General features: G+C 40.0%; 1 protein-coding gene across 1 annotated transcript; it reads left to right on the top strand.

Moving 5' to 3' along the window:
• Nucleotides 1-208: 208 nt before the first annotated feature.
• On the top strand, nt 209-19,204 carry LOC139731079 (probable ATP-dependent RNA helicase DDX10). Its single transcript, XM_071641963.1, has 16 exons — nt 209-382; nt 3,708-3,899; nt 5,103-5,261; nt 5,851-5,971; nt 7,311-7,425; nt 8,283-8,379; nt 10,805-10,909; nt 11,852-12,014; nt 12,825-13,011; nt 13,703-13,879; nt 14,806-15,169; nt 15,656-15,814; nt 16,772-16,939; nt 17,517-17,582; nt 18,226-18,395; nt 18,981-19,204. The coding sequence occupies exons 1-16, from the start codon at nt 209-211 to the stop codon at nt 19,171-19,173; spliced, it is 2,610 nt and encodes an 869-aa protein (XP_071498064.1). The 3' UTR covers nt 19,174-19,204.
• Nucleotides 19,205-19,831: the final 627 nt, after the last annotated feature.

Consider the following 19,831-nt stretch of genomic DNA (forward strand, 5'->3'; position numbering starts at 1 on the left):
TGTGGTTTTCTTCTTTTTCTTCTTTTTTAACCAAACCTCTTTGATGAAAACCTCGTCGCTAAAATTGGCAACGCGAGGTTTGCGACACATGTGAGAATAATGTGTACATGAAGTTAACGTACTATGTTCAGTACGTTCACGTACCCTTTTCCACAGGAAAAGCACGGCAATTGAGGCCGAAATTACTCACGATGAACGCGAGGCAATCATGACAGAAATCGAAGGCATGGACACTCACAAGCAGAAAAAACATACTTCGACGAAGGGTTCTACGTCAAAATTCAAACACAAAAAGCGAAAGCTCCGTGAAAAGAAAGTGGTTTTGAAGAAACTTCAAGTCGAAAAGAAAGAGATCAACCAACTGATTGATCAATATGACCAGGTATGCTCACTCCTTCGGTTCAGTTGGAAAAGTTCAGTCCCACAAACCAGTAAATATGTTGGAGCGTGCCATGCTAATTGCATCACATGTCACAAATTGATCAGATTTAGATAGGGGGAGGTCTGTATCTATTGCCATAAATTCACATGTATTATGAATTTGATAAGCACTTCCGCCAAGGAGGTTACCAATGAATTCTTACCGGTGTTTGTTTGTTTGTTTGTTTGTCTGTATGTCTGTGTGTTTGCAAAATAGCTCAAAAAGTTGTGAATGTGTTTGGATGAAACTTAAAGTTAAACTAATGTATTATATACTATTAACTGTTAAAAGGAAAAATATGAATTTAAATAATGTAAAATTTAACTTAAATTACGACACTAGCTTCTTCAAGCGAAGAAGGAACACTAACACTATGTACTACTGTGTAAATTCAGTCCGGGAAACCCGCTCATGAGGACCGCCCCCGCGTACGAGGATGGTCCCTCCTCATGAGGACCTCCCCCCGCCTCATGAGGCCCCCCGGGGAACGCCTCATGAGGCCCCCCATTCACTTCTTATTCATCTCACATCTGACGTATAAATTGTCGCAACTTTGCACGGTGATTTTTTGTTACACACACATGTCCACTATCCATGATGAAAAGAAGAAAAAATCCTGTCTGTTTTTTTTTTTCAAAAACCGAGTTTTAATCAACCGATGCAGAGCGCCCATCAAAACACGGGCGCCAGCGCGTTCGCACAATGCAAGACTGCCGCACCTAGCGGCCTGATCCGACTAAATATTTCCGATGCTTTTTTCTGCGGCTCTCACCTCTCCGCGCACGAATCAGCCTCGTGAAGCTGAAGTCTGACATCTTTTTACACAAATTCGTAACGAGAAAAATTAAATCAGTACTAACCTGATCTTGTCCATATATTCCAAATTACTATTCCACACTGATAGAGTAGGTGGGTAGATGACATACTCCAGTTTGTTAGCAAAATAATCTTTTTGTAGGTATGACGAGTTCACTTTCTTCGTCAATTCCGCCCACGATTCCGCCGCCCGCTTACCGTTTGGGCGCTTTCTCTGGAATCATCCCGCGACGCGACGTACGTCACATCACATCACGCATCCAACACATACCAGACTGGTATGTGCTGGATGCGTGATGTGATGCGACGTACGTCGCGTCGCGGGATGATTCCAGAAAAAGCGCCCAAATGGCAGAATCGTGGGCGGAATTGACGAAGAAAGTGAACTCGTCATACCTACAAAGTGATTATTTTGCTAACAAACTGGAGTATGTCATCTACCCACCTACTCTATCAGTGTGGAATAGTAATTTGGAATATATGGACAAGATCAGGTTAGTACTGATTTAATTTTTCTCGTTACGAATTTGTGTAAAAAGATGTCAGACTTCAGCTTCACGAGGCTGATTCGTGCACGGAGAGGTGAGAGCCGCAGAAAAAAGCATCGAAAATATTTAGTCGGATCAGGCCGCTAGGTGCGGCAGTCTTGCATTGCGCGAACGCGCTGGCGCCCGTGTTTTGATGGGCACTCTGCATCGGTTGATTAAAACTCGATTTTTGAAAAAAAAAACAGACAGGATTTTTTCTTCTTTTCATCATGGATAGTGGACATGTGTGTGTAACAAAAAATCACCGTGCAAAGTTGCGACAATTTATACGTCAGATGTGAGATGAATAAGAAGTGAATGGGGGGCCTCATGAGGCGTTCCCCGGGGGGCCTCATGAGGCGGGGGGAGGTCCTCATGAGGAGGGACCATCCTCGTACGCGGGGGCGGTCCTCATGAGCGGGTTTCCCGGACTGAATTTACTGAACAGTAGAAAAGACCCTATTAAAACTAACTGATCTAGATCTAGAGCTAGTCTTCACAGATCAGATCACAGATGGTTATTTGTGACCCGCTTCAACAAAATGGTCCTAAAGTCGCGCACGGTCGAAGCCGTGAAAATCGCGTTTTAAGTTAGAGCATCAAAATTGGTCAAAACTTACGATTTTCTGAATTTGACATATTACTAGAGGCTGACATGTCTTCTATCATCTGTCGAAATTTTGAAGCAAAATGATGAAAGGAAAGACCAAAAAATAGCATTTTTCTGGGCCATGTTTTTTTTGGCGTTTCAACGAAGCAGAAACTGGTTCGAACATTTGGATACAGCGCCACACATAGTCTCCGCCCCTAACAACGACCAGAGTGATCTCATTGGTCAGTTTGCTGCTTGCCGCTAACCGAAGCGTGAAGCTCACACACTGCCCAGTCGACTGGTACGTGCGGGCGGGTTGCGCTATGCCTAGCCGCTTCTCCTGACATCCTGGTCACTGATTGGTTGGTGAGGAGACCGCCGACGCTGTGTTTGAATGAGCATTTCGGGGGTTGCTAGGGCTTACCTTCTATTGTCCGGAGGTGAATACTGACTTGCGTGTCTCTCGATTGTGATTGCGTCGCAAGGAGAACTTTTAGGGCGCTTTTCTCGAAACAGTGATTTCCCAGACGTCTTGACATGCTCTCTTTTAAACATCGATATCTCCGCAGCCGATTATTTTTATAAGACGTGTTATATATCAATTTAAAGGAGAAAGATTAGGGAATTGCGTAATGCAATTTTCAAATAATCGACCTCGCCCGACTTTAGGATCATTTTGTTGTAGCGGGTCACATTTGAATTTTGGTAGGGGATTGGGTTTCCAAAATTATTAAATTTAATGATCCGGATCACTGTCTAAATCTTTTCGAAGAATTATCCTTTGCAAATTGGGCTAACAAACGAACAAGTTCAAGCCGCGCATGTACATGCGCATTGAGCGTGCCCACTCAAGGCGCGTGTGCAGCCAGAGGGAGAATTAGGCAGCAGCTCACAAGGCAAGGTAAACTTGTGAGACACGACCGAAAGGCTTCTTTGCTGGTTGTCACTTGGAAATAGGGCGATTTCCAGCATGCGTGTATGGGTGAAAATTAGCTGCTTGGCGGATGTCTACTGTGCTCTCCGAGTGTTTTTCTAAATTCTAGTAAGATCATGAATTATCATCATTTTTTTCTTTTTTTGTCTTTGGCAATCTACTGCAGTGCAGTGCTAGTCTGCCAGCCCAGGGCATCAACAATTCCTAGTGACTGCCATTTGGATTGGGAGGAGGACACATTTCCACCCGAACCAAATCGCGTCACTGCCCTTTACATGAAGTCGTCTGTCCCAATAACAGCCATTTTATTTGTTAATTCATTGTTTAATTGTCTGCTTTGATTTCCAATTTAGGTCTGGCACAATGTATCTCTCACATTTTCCTTTTGTTGTCTTCTATTGCCTACAACAAACGCAGATCACACCAGCTGATATTGAGAAGTTCTCTGACTTCCCTCTGAGTGGCCGCACCAAGTCTGGGTTGACCGATGCCGGCTACGAGGTTCCCACAGAAATTCAGCGGATGACCATTGGGCTCGCTCTCCAAGGCCATGATGTTTTGGGAGCTGCCAAGACAGGCTCTGGCAAAACCCTGGCATTCCTCATTCCTGTGAGCTTAATCTTGCAATGTGAAGTACACTGACCATAGTTGCCACTCTTCAAATTTCTTTCAAGCTAGGCATGGGTGGTGCAGTAGTCGGGTGCTAGATTTATTAAATCATGTTTCCAGCTCCGGATGGCCTTCTGCAAGATTGTAAACAAACAAACAAAAAGAATTGTAAGCTTGTAACAGGTGAAAGTTCATGATGGATCGAACTTTGAAAAAAACAAGCAAAAAGTGGGTAAAAAATCTACAGAAAAAAATTAATGTGTAATTATATCTCCTCTGAAGCAAACTGATAAAGAATACTTCATCCAAGGTTCTATGAGTTGCATACATAGTGCACAAAATGATGTGTAGAAAAAAAAAAAATGCTATAAGTGTTGTTGTACCCCTACAGAAAGACCAACTAAGTCATCAAATGTCAGCCTTACATCATTTTTTTAAAATGCCTTTAAAAGCAAAGGAACAAACAAACAAACAAACAAATAAGAATGTGCAATAGCATTACATTGGGCGTATCACACCTTTTTAGTGGCCTTGCTATGCAAAGAAAAAAGGTTATGATTGAGTTTCTGCAATTTTTTTTTTGTCTCATATCCACTTTGTTTTACACCATATCATCATAAAATGGTGTAAATGTAAATCTGAAAAATTTACCACATAATTTTTGCTGTCTTTATGTTCTTGTGATGTTGTTTTCTTCTTTGATCAGATACTAGCATCACTGATGCACACAGCTGTACAATACCTTCGCAATGCAAGATTTCATGATTTCCACACAGTCGAGTCCAGGCATTTTTCTGAATGACATCTTGGTTTGCAGAAAACTTTCATTAGTTGGGGAGATCATACAATAGGAGATTCAGGCTTCTTAGGTTAAACGACCCCTCTAATTCAGCCTTAGGGGAACACGCCCTCAACACAAGACACAATATTGGATGGGAGGCTGCAACAATACCAGCCTTTGAAAGGAATTTTTGGCCAAGAAAACCAAAAGAGTCCATTGGGACAAAAAGAATCAAACCCACACTTACAAGTAATAGGGATTCTGGATACACGACACTCAATAGGGATTCCGGATACAGCCTATCACTAATCTTTGGTCCTATGCTAGCCACCAAATTACTAAATGTTGGTAGAAGCCTGAATCTCCTATTGTGTGACATCATGGTGTATTTATTTATGTTGTCGTTTTTTTTTCAACCATAGATTCTGGAATGTCTTTACCGTAACTCCTGGTCAATGCTGGATGGCCTCGGTGCCCTGGTCATCTCTCCAACCAGGGAGCTGGCCTACCAGACGTTTGAGGTTCTCTGCAAGATTGGTGCCAAACATGATTTCTCGGCTGGCCTCGTCATCGGCGGAAAGGTATAGACGGGGAATGGGGGCTGACGGGGGACTTCAATTTCTTCCATTTTTTGAGGACTGAAATATTATTACAACATGCTTCTGAGTTCTTTCCAGCTGTCAGTATTTAGTATGGTTTGATCAGAAATGACATGTCTATTTCTTTCAGGCTTATTGGTATATTATCCCGTTGAGGACGAGTCCCGAGTATACTCGGGCAAGTGTCTATGGGAAATGCGTGTTGTAGCAAAATCAGCCCATCCTCGATGGATTAGTGTTTCATATGTAGCATTGTATGTGGGAGTTAATATAGTTGTGCCTGTCATGAGCACTTTCATACCCTGCCAAATTTTGTCCTCAATTGTGGTTTCTCAAACAAAGTGACCATAATATGATTGTGCCAGGTCTTTTATTTGTGTGTCATATCTGAAAGATGAAATGAGGCATGCCAAAGAACATTTAGCAACCGCATTGTCAGTGATCTGAGAAAAAAAAGAATGGATATCATGGATATATACAGAGATGTATACATAATTTGTATTTGAAATACACTGTTTATGAGCTAGCAAATCACTTGAGCATTCTTTGCATCATTGTCGCGATCCTCTAGGACCTTAAGACGGAGATGGAGAGGCTACCAAAGACCAACATCATCATCTGCACTCCGGGCCGCCTCCTCCAGCACATGGATGAGACTGCCTGCTTTGAGAGCCTCAACCTTCAGATGCTAGGTGAGCACCACCACCCAGTTCTGACTAACCAGGCACAAGAGAATTCCTCAGGGTGATACTGTCAATAGATCTTACAGTGTTACACTCTGTCAGTTGTTTCTTACCCCTCTTCGTGCCACATTACATTACTTACCTATAAGTTTGTGTATGAAATTTGATCACTGGCACAGAAAGGGTTAAACAATGTTGGACTTTGGAGTCAAAAGGGGCTTGAGATCAAGCCCCTTTTGACTCCCATTTTTAATACCGTACTGGCTTTGCCACTTTTGAATGAGCAGTTCTCAGTAGTATCTTTTGTTTTGGGGTTTTTTTTTTTGCTTAGAAGAAAATGATGGGTCTGGCAAAGGGATGGGGGATGTTGCAAAGCTAAACACTGAATACTGTAAAACGAGGAATTTTTGCGTGCATTTTAATTTCGCGAATTTCGCGAGCGCCGAAATTCGCGAATTTCGCGAGCGCCGAAATTCGCGAAATTAAAATGCACGCGAAAGTTTTTGTCTACACTACATGCATTGAACACCAGTGGCAATTCGCGAAAATTTCATGCCACGAAAAAGGCTGTCGGCTCCAATTCGCGAAAATTTCATGCCGCGAATATATCGTGTTTTACAGTATGTCACTGAGCATTTCAGAGAGGTAATGATTTTTTACCAGGATACAATGAAGCAATGATATGTTTCACATGATGAAAATAAACACAAGATTGCTAGCTAAGGTGATGATAAGATGCTATTGCCCCTTACTAACATTTGCAGAAGAAAAAAAGACAGCATTAGTGCTTCAAAATAGTTTTAAAGTATGGGCTAGGGAGAAGGATAACCAACATGAAAGTTTTAATCACTATAATCAGTTTGAATGTTAAGTATTACTATGTGAACAATAGTTTAATTTAAAACCATTTCTACAATAAACCATTACTGTGATGGTTTATTGAGAAAATTTGTGATATCTCCTTTAGTGTACTTGTGGCTTTATTGCAAAATTTTTGTATGTTAGGGCGTTTTGTGATGCAACTGAACTATACATATGCCTCAAATGTGATACAGCTGTAATTTGAAAAATCTTTAAATCACTGCTCCCAATGTTAAATAGTGTTTGTAATGATGAGCACACTGATACTTGAGAGCAATGGTGTGATTGATTATGAAATTGGTGATAATGATAATGAAGATTTCAGATTTCAGAGTTGAAGATGATGATGACAACTGTGATGGTGATAGTGATGACAGTGATGTTGATTAGGATCATGATGATGTTGATGATGAGGATGATTATCATGATCATGATCATGAAGAAGGATCTCATATACACTGTACATTGTTTTTATGTTTACAACCAGTCTTGGATGAGGCTGACCGCATCCTGGATCTTGGCTTTCAGAAGACAATGGACGCAATCTTTGAACACCTCCCCTCTGAGCGACAAACCCTTCTGTTCTCTGCCACCCAGACAAAGTAAGATTTCTTCTTTTTTTTTTTATGTTGTCATGAAACTCGAGTCATGCATTCAGTTATCAATGAAATTGAATGTGATTTATCGGTGTTCAACTCCTCTCATGCTTCAGATCGCATTGCCTCCAGATTGACAAACAGAATACCCAGGAATAGTTCTTTCTCTTTTTAGTTCAGTGTTTTGCTTGCTTAAATTACACTCCACTTTATTTGGAGGCAAAACCGTACTATTTTGTGTATCAATGGCTCATACTTGATGTTATGTTCCAGGTTTAGCTGTCTGAGTATTTATCAGTGTTTCAAGAACTGTGTCTTGATTTCTTGTGTGGTTTGCATGAATCTTCATTTGAAATATCCAGGAAAGGAGAATTCTTCCTCATCAACTTCATCAAAATATGTAACGATATTCAAGTTTCTTTAGCCTGGAGAAGAGTGACTTTGCCATGTTTCCCTCTTTGCTACTCATCATTCACCTTATGGGGAGTATTGATGTGAACATTTCCTGTTCAGCTTTTAGTCTGCTGAGATTTAGTTAATTGATCAATTATGGAAATGATGTGGCACCATTCTCTTAGGATTTGTGTGTTTGTGTTTGTATTTTAAGTGTTTTATGTTATGATTTGCAGCAAATTTAAGAGTGAAGCACTCCTTAAACCTTTCCAGACATCCAAGATTTCAAGACAGTTAGTTTAATTATATCAAGAATCCAATCTGAGGAATGCATGGCTCCATTCTATGTCAATATTACATTGTAGCATATTGGAAATATCATGTTCAGCTACTGTTCTTCAGCATTTACAAAATGTTGTCTGATTAGAAATGTTGTGTATAGTGTGTTTATGCTTGTGTGTTTTGTCTAGGTCTGTGCGTGACTTGGCGAGGCTGAGTTTACAGGATCCAAAGTATGTGGCAGTTCATGAGCATCACACTCACAGCACACCTGTACAGCTTGATCAGGTAATTAATCACATACCACGTTTATCACATTAAGTCTAGGACAGGTTCACCTTCACAGACATGTGGGTTGAGTGAATGCAGCAACAATAGTAAAACACATCAGTGAGAATTTGAGGAAAATTGGACAATCCGTTCAAAAGTTATGAATTTTTGAAGTTTCTGCTCAGTCACGGCTGGATGAGAAGACTACTTTACCTTGTGACGTCACATGTGTACAACGATACAAAGAAAGAATAAAGAAATGTCAACATATTTTCATTTTTCTTGCATAACAAAAGAATACTCGACTTCTCTCTTTCAAAAGGCGCGGGCAATAATATTGCCCTTTTACGTACGTCAGTATCAAGTCGAAGAAATGTGCTCTTTATTAATAAAGTAAAGTTTTGTGAAGTTCTCTTTTTATTTTCTTTATATCGTTGTACGCATGTGACATCATACACTGTAGTAGTCTTCTCATCCAGCAGTGACTGCGCAGATATTTTAAAAATTCAAAACTTTTGAACAGATTGTCCGATTTTCCCCAAACTTTCACTGATGTGTCCTACTAATATTATTGCATTCACTCAATCCACATGTATATGAAGGTGGACTTGACTTTTAAGTCTTGGGAGTTTTGCTGCAGATGTTATTGTCTTATCAACACTGAATGGGCACTGAAATTCACAGCATATCTTGTATTGGAGAAGGAATAGATGGAGTTGGCTGAAACAATTGAATCTGGACAAAATCAGAGTGATATTTACATAACATTTTCCATTTGAGAAAACAACAATGTCTTTTACTCAGATGTTTTCTCGACTTGATGAATCGGACATAAATTTTTGACTGATACATAAATTTAGCTGTAAAGGGGCTTTCGAGTAGTCTGCACCGAAAGCCAATAATTTTCTAAATGTGAACAACGAGGATATTTTTTTTTGTCTTAACCTTCAAAAACACTGACAAAATGTAGTGTGACAAAAACATGGTCAAAATGTTGATTAAAACACTGTCAAAATGTCATCAAAATTGTAATGAATTCGCACAGCACCAAATCACGGAAATGTGGTATGTTGGATCTAATGGAATGAATTAATTTTACAGAGACAGGGCTTTGAAATGTTCAATCAACTCTCTTTGTAGTATAATTTTGTTGCTAACCCAGGAGAGTGAATTGAACATGAAAATGATGTTATACTCTGTGTAACATTGACAGGTGAGGAAATGCAACACAAGACTTTTCATTCTGATTGAATACCGGTAGTTTAATGTCATCATTGGGCTAGCTGTAGTGAGGTCAGCATTCTAATTCTGAAGATTAGATTTAGAAATGTCACAATATTTTGTCTGCAGTATGGTGTGTCTGATAGTGGAGTCAAATTTCGAGGTTGCATTCTGAGATAACGTTTGATTAAAATATCCCCAGGAACAGCGGAAGAACATAAAAGATTCCACTTGTAAGAGTAAGGTTGGCAGAATGTTTCATCAGGTAGTTAGCTTTTGTCATCCCAAAACATTGACAAGGACCTCACTGGTTATTAGAGGAGCAATTCAAACACAAACAGGTTGATTTCAGTTCATTGACATTTTTGTTGAACTACAGTTTGAGCGCAAAAAAGAAGAAGAAAGATTTGTATACAAAGCAGGGAGTCCATATGTTCATTATTGCCACGTTCACACTTTAGAATAAGACAAGTCATATGTCGTATCAAGTTGTATCTCTTTGTCACTGACTATAAATCCTGTGTCAGTTTGTTTGCCAAGTTATGAATGATTACTCTATTGTTGTTGTTTGTAATTATGTCATCTATCAAAAAAAAATATGAAGTAGGCCTATTTATCACCTTTCTTCTTTTAAATGATTATCACAATTCTTCTGGCGTAATAAATTTTGTGATATGTGCGAGAAATTTCAGAGAAGGCATGTTTGCCATTGAGAGCCTAGAATCCTACAATTTGCTGGGCTTTGCCCTATCTTGCAGCAGTAGTGATTGTGTTGCTCTAACCAAAACTCATCTTTCTATTCTATTTCAAGTATGAAAAATTGAATCGTTGAGTATTTTACTTTTGAATCCAGCTATCCAGGCTTTTGTATCATTGGTGGATAGAGAGGGGCGCACTAGGTGCGCGCCCCCTCTTTATTTTTTGTCCAAAAAAAAAAAAAGAAAAAAAAAAGAAAAAAGGGGGCGTATGCGCCCCGCTTTGATTTTGTAAAGGCGCCTCCCCTTTATGGAATTCCTGGATCCACCCCCGTTGTATGATTAAACATTTTGCCTTTTTAGCACTGTTAAAAGAATGATGATAACTATGAAAAAATAGGAAATCATTCAAATTATGCTGCATTCCTTAAATTGGCAGCAATAGTGTTGGTTGAACAATGTTCACTGTAATCTGCTCTGATTGGATGACTTTGTTTCTGCCATGTCTTCCCATCGACTGTATATAGAGCTACATTGTGTGTGAGTTGGAGCAGAAGCTGGACGTCCTATATTCATTCATCAAAGCTCATCTCAAGCAGAAGATCTTGGTCTTCATGGCCAGCTGCAAACAGGTTAGGAGAAGAGTTATATTAACCCATTCCTTACCATCTCCATTGCCTTTGCACAGAACCCACCAGTTTCCTGTATACAATTGGTTAACACCTACACATACACACTCTTATACACACACCTATGCAAACACTTACACAAAAACCTATGCAAACACCTACACAAACACAAACACAAACACAAACTCACACACACAAACACTCTGTCTTTTTTTAACTTTAAGTTTCAGGTTGTTTTATTTACAGGACAATCATACAAATATGCAACATTCACATAAAAAGTGAAAAATGGAATAAAACAATTTGAACAAGCACATCTTGGAATTGTAAAGCAGTAATGACTATATTTGAATCAATGAGAGCTTATGCACTGGAGACTTTCTAATTCTCGGATTATGAAAGTGCCATACAGTTAATTCCAAAAAGTAGGTTTGAGTCCAGAAAAACAAGCTTGCTAGAAAACGCATACAAAAAAGCAGAAACAAAGCAAGTGGCTTACAGTTCACCCTTTAGGAGGCATTCCCGGAGTGCCACCTGGGGCCCATTGCATAAAAGTTACAATTATGGTAACTTTGCCATCCAATGATAACTTCCATGGAATTCTTGATTTTGATTGGCTGTTGAGTATTGTTACCATGGTAGTTACCACTAGATTGCAAAGTTACCATAATTGTAACTTTTATGCAACGGCCCCTGGTGTACTTTCAGCCATTTGTTCTTAAGCAATTTCTTGTCATGAACGTCTATACCAGGTCACAATGAAAAGAGAAAAAAGGAAACTATTGTAAAACGAATAATCCAATGTGACTGTAAATAACGTGCATTATCTAAATCTGGTTTTGTGAGGCATGTTCTGTTGTTGAGTCGAAAGCTTCCTGCACAGATATTTGCACACAATTTTTATGCTCCGTATTAATCTTTCATTTTCTCCAAATTTATGCACAGGTGAAGTTTGTCTTTGAGATGTTCTGCAAGTTAAACCCAGGCATTTCAGTGATGGCGCTGTACGGCTCTCTGCATCAGCTGAGGCGGGTCGCTGTGTATGAGGAGTTCTGCGTTAGGGAGTCGGCGGTCTTGCTGGCCACAGACATAGCAGCTCGGGGACTGGGTAAAGCTTGGTTTTTGCACTTTTACTCTTGTGTCTTTTGTGTGTTCTCATGTTTACCACCATCACTGAAATAGAATTACACAGATGTGCTGAAGACTTTGTATGCTAAAATATGCAAACATGGATATGAGTATATGGGACTGGAATGTTTGTTTTTAAGAACTCACAAAATTTTAATGTGTCACAACTGTGATATGCTAGAAATCAACGTCCAGCAGTTTTTTGTAAGTTTCCTTGGACCATCGCATAGTTGAGGGAAGCACATATATGTCAATCGTACAAGTGTGCGGAGTGGTACATTGGACTTTTGGATTTTTTAAAAGGATTTATATGGTAGCAAATGGAGTGTTATTAAAGAAAAAATCATTTGTGTGATTCTCTAAGCTAAAACCACATAGTACACTCATCAGGAAAAATGAGGCGCTTTTCATATATCTATGTCATCACCCAGTTTTGATCCAGGTTTGTCCCCAATAACAGGGGTGGTGGGACTTACCTCATTCTAACAGCTACTGCTCTCACGACCATCGCACTATCTTGCCCGATTTAGAGCGTCCTCCTTTCTCAAGCCAACCTTCCTAAACTCCTCCATCTGTCACTTCCACATCTTCTTCAGTCATCCTCCTCGCTTTTATAGCTCATTCATTTCAAACTCTAGCACTTTCCTCCACATCATCAGCCTCTTTCCTCGTTATTCAATGAGAAGAAAAATTAGTGGTGGTCATTTAGTTGTGGTGAACCATTTTATTTTAGCTGTAACATGCTGCCTGACTCCGTCTTTCCCCTCTCCGTGGCATTTTCCCCTCCCAGACTTTCCGGCCGTCCACTGGGTGGTCCAGCTGGACTGCCCCGAGGACTCTAGCACCTACATCCACCGGGTTGGGCGGACGGCCCGGTACGAGAAGAACGGCGAGGCCCTCCTTGTCCTCCTACCCTCCGAGGAAGAGGCTATGGTAGCGGAGCTGGAGAAGAGGAAGATACCCATCGAGAAAATACAGTGAGTGGCCTGTGGTGGCGCTGTTTTTGGTCCTCTTATCATCAATAATGCACTCAAACATAATCACATGCGTAAATGTAAGCAATGGCATAACTGTAACTTTACCTGTAACAGTATCTGTACTGTAACCGTAACCATAACACATCTGTAATTGTAACCAAAACCAAAACCATTGATTTTACTATCGTCATCTAGCCAGAGCTGTCTCTTCATTGTTTATGTCAGTCTGAACTGTAACTGGTAACAGTAACTGTAATCGTACTTGCAATTGTAACCATAACTGTAACCATTAAAATGTCACCATAATTGTCGTAATTCAACCAGAACAGCTTCTTGATGGGAGCGAGCCGCTATCACAACCCCAGAATCTTTGTATACTTATTTTCACATCTTTAAGTCAAGGGGGACATCAAAGGTCATGAAATCATGTCTGGAGATGTGAACATAGGACTTGAATCAATCTTTGTATGTCCTGTGTAAGGAATCCAGAGTGTTATTCACAGCACCTCAGCCACAGTGCTCCAAAAAGTATTGAATTGATGATGAAGAATGATTTGATGACACCTAAAACCACACAGAACAGACTCCTAGAAAGCCATACCAAGGGCTCCACCCACCCCTCCCCCCAATATATCATGTGATACCCTCATCCTGGTCTAAAAAAACCCTCCTCCTCTCATATCCTTGGCAGGGTCAACCCCAACAAGAGAGTGACGGTGGAGAAGAAGCTCCAGTCTTACTGTGCCCAGAGCCTGGAGCTCAAGCAGTCCGCCCAGAGGGCCTTCATCGCCTACCTCAAGTCTGTCTACCTCATGAAGAACAAGGATGTCTTCAAGGTCCACAAGCTGGCCCTCGACAGCTTTGCCAGGTGAGACCTCTCAAGGGCCTTTGTTCTTCAAAATCAAAGAAGTCTGATAATCTTGTTTTAATAGTGACGTTGAATGTACATTGCTGAAATTTCCTTAGTATTGTAAGAAATATGAAATTTACAGTTATCTCACTAAAAACTCCTCAATTCAGGTACATACTGTAAAAGTGGATATTTTCGTGCGACTAATTTTTCGCGCACGGCCGGGTAGGAAGAGTTTCGCGTGTTTTTAATTCCACGGAATCAAGACATCAAGTGCAGGAACATATGGCAAGCAAAAATATTCGCGTGCTTTTGTTTTCGCACTAGTCTCTGGTTGCGCGAAATGCGTGAAAATGTCAACACTACGAAAATTTCCACTTTTACAGTAGCTACATGTAAGAGAGAGTACAAGTGAAAGTGTTGATTGTGTTCTGAATTAATGTCTGACATCCTTGTACCTTTATTGTCAACTTAAGGGCTCTTCTCTGGATACATTAGATCGAACATCTGTGAGTTTGCGTGACTGTAGTTGCAGTAAGGACAGAGATGATATTGGGGAGTTTCACAAGATTCTTGTATGTTTACACAGTGATTAAGACAATGTGTCATGAAAATGCCAACTGCTGTCATGAAGTGGGAAGATGGAATCAGGACCAACAATTCATAACAGCTACTCACCATATTGTGATTGAGTGAAAGGATTGCTTCTGTCCTTGCTCATGTTATTACTCATTACCATAGAAAACGAGAGAGATTACTGTATATCGAAGGTATTATTTTCAGGAGCAATGTTGACACTAGGCCATGAAAATATCACTATGAAGTAATGAAGTGGTCAAACAAGAGTGTCAGCATATGTAATCATAGAGTGATTTGCATGTCAGTGTCCATTTTGCATTTTCAATTTTTCATTGGTTACCCTATGCTTCATGTTCATTCATCAGGTCGCTCGGCTTGGCCGTTGCCCCCAGGGTACGATTCATCCAGCGGGCGGAGAAGCGGAAAGAAGAGCAGAGCAGGGATAAGCAAGCATCATCGAGAAACGAAGAAAGTGTTCGACCAAATGTTGGGAGTGAGAGGACATTTTCAAAAGCTTCAATGGGTGCAAAGAAGGAAGAGGCAAGGGAGGGAAAAAAAGAGATGGACAAAAATGAGGAGGATTCATCGTCATCAGAAGGAGAGCTTGAGTCTGAGGAGGAGAAGATGCCCAGAGGCGTGGCATCTGAGGAAGGCTACAGTTTCCATGGCGACGGGGATGAGGATGAGGACGCCTTGCTGGTCAAGAAATCCAGCAGTGCAACAGAGCAGGTGATTCATTTTCACTCTTTGAGTTTTTTGCAATGTGCTTTCATAACGTCAGATGGAGAAAGATGTTCATCCATAAATGAGCTTCGGGATTATCTGTCTTATTTTCTTGAAGTGTGGAAATATTAGATATAGTTTCCAAGCAAGAGAGTTGTTAACTTCCTTGCAAAAGCCAAGTGTATCCATGCTCTGTTTAATTTGTATGGATGGCAGTATGTGAGCACATTCAATGTGCAAACTGTTATGAAATGCTGCTTGTTATTAATGGAGTCTTTTTTGAAGTCACAAAAATGTAAATGGAAAACAAGATTGTGATGTAATGACACTTGCTCTGGTTCCTTATCAGAATGCAGGCAGAAATGCCAACTTCATGTGCATACTTTGCTGTGTCTTCAGGGTACAGTCCTGGTCAGGTCAAAGTCTTGTTGATTCAAACATGTGTTCATTTTCTTCATTTTTCTTCGTCCTCACTCTATTTTGCTCCTTCAGATCGGGGCTACCGGAGACGACGATGACGAAGATCTGGCCGTGCCCGAGAGGCGGTCGAAGAAATCCGACAAGCCCCTCACCAAGTATGCCCTGGCCAAGAAGATCAGGAAGAAGAATCTGACCATCAACACGAAGAAGATCTTTGATGAGGACGGAGAGGTAGGCAGCAGATGGAGATGTAGCACATAAGTTTGCACTGGTAGTGCTGGGCAAGTAAGACTCCCCCACAACTGCTTGCTGTATTTACAAAAGTGATAACGTCACCTGTGCTTTAACGCTACCGTCGCGTTCTGGCCAATTTGAAAAAAGAAAATAAATACAAAATTGAAAGGAAAAAAATATATATATACAATGTATATATTATTATGTGGATTATATGTATAATTATACTGATACATGTGACACCTTCAGGTATATCTGATGAACTCATTTCTGTGTAAGTTCAGTGTTAGTTCAGTGTTAGCTTAGTGTATATAATGACCGTGGGTAAGTATACCATACTGGATACAGTGCTCAGGAGATGAACGGGAACTGAGAAATGCCTTGCCATTCTGAACCTCTGAAAAGTGAAGACATCTCTTAATATACCACCCTGTTTGCTCCAAGATACATATGCTTGCTCTTACACTGCTTTTGTGTTGTTGTTGTTCTTTTTAGATGGATTTTTTTTTTGTAGATAAAGACTGATTTTGTTTAGTCAAGAATTGTGCTCTTACTGTGGATTAAACACACCACCTATCTTCAGGACCTTTCAGCCAAAAAAAAAAAAAAAAAGAAAAAAGAAAAAAAAGAAGAAGAAGTGTGCATGTGATATAGACCTACAGATAAATATTGTGATTGTGACCAGAAAACCAACCACATGAGAGCTTTTTTCCTTTACAGTCATTTGGTCTAATTTCTAAAATAGTCCAAAAGAAAAGAGTAAACTACTCTAACTACAGTTTTCTCTCCTCTCTTCATTCCCCTCCGCCTCAGAAACAAAACAAAAAAAAAAATCAACTTTGTGTTGCTTTGTGTATGCTGTGTCTTGGGTTTTGTTGTTTTTATTTTGAACAATCATGATGAAGAGATAGACTGATCCCTTAAATGTGTGTCGCCCATTTCATCCGGCCCAAGGTTCAAGCCCAGTGGCCTCCAGCCCAGCCCACCAAGGCATCCCGTCTCCATGACGATGAGGAGGAGGAAGGAGGCGGGATCGACATTGAGAAGGCCAAGCAGTTCATGGCTGAGGAGGATAAGCATGACAAGCAGCTCTTCAAGGAACGCATCAAGGCCAAACACCTTGTGAGTCACTTTAGTCATCGAATAGAAATGAGAGGAATATATAAACATGATGAAAAAAAGAGATGTTCAGTTTTGTGAATGAAGATTATATGATTTGAGAAGTATCAAATTCATCTACAAGTTCATGAAAGAGCTACCAATGTATTGATTTTGACTGACTCAATAAGATGTGTTTGTTTTATTCATGTAATGATAAACCTTTAATATCACAACTTCAATTTAACCATATGACTTTAGTCTCGAGTTCAACCTCAGTATAATGAGAATGGAATCTTGAAGTAGCTGTCTACTACACATTGTAGTACAATTAAAGCTACATTAATACATTTGAAGTTGCGAATGACAGCTACAAATACTTCCCATATGCCAACTGGGGATAGTATGAAAGAAATCTGTGAAGATATTATCACAACCTTTTACAACTTACTTCTCTAATGAAAACAGAGATACACCATAAAGATGTCATCAGATATATCTTGCTACCTTTTGAAAAAAAAAGAAAGAAGTGCAATTAGAAATGTGTACTGATACAGTAATTGTAGGTATTACCTTTTTTGCCTTTTTGCTTTTCCACCAGATGAAGAGGTTAAAAGAAAAGAAAGAGAAAAAAACCAAGAGAGGGCGGAAGGACAGTGACGATGAGGTAATTATCAGTTTGTTTATTTGTTTGTTTGAATTTTTGACTCTTGAATCAATCACTTATCACCTCTCATCTTCTCTAACCTTTTGCTGGGTGCCACAATGAGTTTTTCACTCTATGTCTCTGTGACCAGGCATTTATTTTGCTTTTTTTTTGTCAGAGGTAATCAAATGAATTCACTGTTGTGGAGTGATCATAGGATTTCTGCGTAATGAATGTCTATTAAAGACAAGTTGGTGTTTTACATTGCAGCACTTTCGTACCTAATAGCCCTGTATTGCTTTGGTTATATGGCTGACGAAAGTCAGGAGACCGATATGTACATGCAAGTGGGTGAGGTGTCCTGTCTATTGAGTATTCAAAGATCTGATCAGTGATATGATGCTTGCTAATGTGCACAGACTTGTATACAGGCGTCTCCCATTTTAATGAAGTCCTTGGGACCAGCATTTTTATTTTGTTTTATCGAAATTTCATTATAGCCTAACAAATAAAGTATATTTGAAAGATATATAGATGATAACTTTGGGACCCAAATTTTTACCTTATAAAATATTTCATTGTAACTGTGCTTATTTTAATGGGAGAACACTGTAGTGCCATGTCCACCCATTATGGTCATGTCTTGACATTTTTGTTTTGATAGGATGAGGGTGTACACCTTGGTACAACCCTAAACATTGAAGAAGAGGAGCAATTTGATCCCATGAGCTTGCCTGACCCCGACAAGTTCTCCGCCTTTGTCAGTGACGAGGAAGACGATGACGATGTCCACGAGGATGTCGACAAGGAAGATGTGTCAAAAGTCAAACTGAAGTAAGTTATCATGACGAGTATGTCCCTTCTGTCACCTGAAACTCTACATATCCAACGTACCCGTGATGTGTGTTTTTGTGCGCTCATAAATGGTTCAATCAGGGATATTGTAGTGGTTCACTCGAGGCATGCGGGGATACATTTCACTCCGGACATATGCCTGTTTGTTCAGAGTATTTAAAACAAATTAAAAAGCGCCTTCTTACAGGCCCAAGGGGTTCCTTCTAAAGGGTATATAAAGCACCTTTCCTTTCTGTGTATTTAGGACCTACATGCAGATGATTACAGTAGCACAAATAGGGAAATATGAAAATTTTTACTCATATCTTCAATTTGTACGCACTTAATACACCACATGAACATCCGCGAACAGATTCATTTTATTCATGGTATTTTGCAATGGGTAATTCCTTGCACGTTTTGAAATAATTTTAATTTCCAATTTTATGTTCTAAACAGAACAATCCATTATCCTGATGAAGAACAGAATACTTTATAAATATTTTTTAATGTTATTTCTGATCAAGTGTTCGTGCAGCCGCTTGATTTGTAACACTGGCTGCATCTTTCTCGTGTACTCTACAGGTCTTCAGAACCGATCAGCAAAGCTTCAAAAAGGAAATCGAGTAAAGAAAGCACAGGAAAGAAGAAGAAGAAGAAAAAGCAGAAGATGTCTTTCGAGGAAGAAGAAGAAGGCGGCGTTCCCATGGATACCGGGATGTCATTACAGGATGATGAGCAACTTGCTTTGCACATGTTGTCTTCAAACAGACTCTAGGACGTGTTTGAGAGCTTTCCATGATGTTAGAAGAGGGTATTATTGACTCTTGTTAGACCGCTGACCCAAAATGTTAATGCCGTTGTGCATGGCAGTCTTGTCATTGGCAGTGATGGGACTTATACACGCCTACTTTGACAACTGGACAGCATTGCAAAACTGCACAAGAGAGATTCCTTGGGAATGTTATATTAATACAAGTCTTCTACTGTCTCTAGGGAGCTGGAGATTTGCGACATGGACGTTTCGCCGACAATTGCGCTGGCCGTTTTCTCTCCCTGCACCGTGTTGCAAAGTAGCTTTAGAAAACACGAGGACTCGGCCTATAAAAAGTTAAATGGCACCCTCATATGATCATTGCATCAAGCAGCTCTCGGTGTTGTGAATTGTGAGGACGCAAAAATGTTTCAGAACCAACCGTGCAAACTCAGACGTGAGGTTGATATTTAAAGCAAATGTCATATGGGTAAAACATTTTTTTTTTTCCTCTGAACGTCCGAGTCGCAAAAAATCTAAAGCTCCCTTTAGTTGCCATGGGAAGACTTTGCTCCTGGTATAACTAGAATCAGACCATTATTTCCTAAATATGGCACTGACTTCTGCAGGGATTTCTGTGTCTGTTTCTGGAGCTATTCCTTCAGAAGCACTACAGGGGAAC

The sequence above is a fragment of the Diadema antillarum genome, unplaced genomic scaffold (assembly GCF_040938485.1).
Source record: "Diadema antillarum isolate AM-2024a unplaced genomic scaffold, OU_Dant_1.0 scf00000022, whole genome shotgun sequence".
Lineage (NCBI taxonomy): Eukaryota > Metazoa > Echinodermata > Echinoidea > Diadematoida > Diadematidae > Diadema > Diadema antillarum.

Coding starts and splice junctions, on each gene's coding strand:
- LOC139731079 (XM_071641963.1), top strand. CDS start 209: ATGACAGAAATCGAAGGCATGGACACTCACAAGCAGAAAAAACATACT. Junction 383..3,707: donor TGATTGATCAATATGACCAG/GTATGCTCACTC, acceptor CAACAAACGCAG/ATCACACCAGCTGATATTGA. Junction 3,900..5,102: donor CCCTGGCATTCCTCATTCCT/GTGAGCTTAATC, acceptor TTTCAACCATAG/ATTCTGGAATGTCTTTACCG.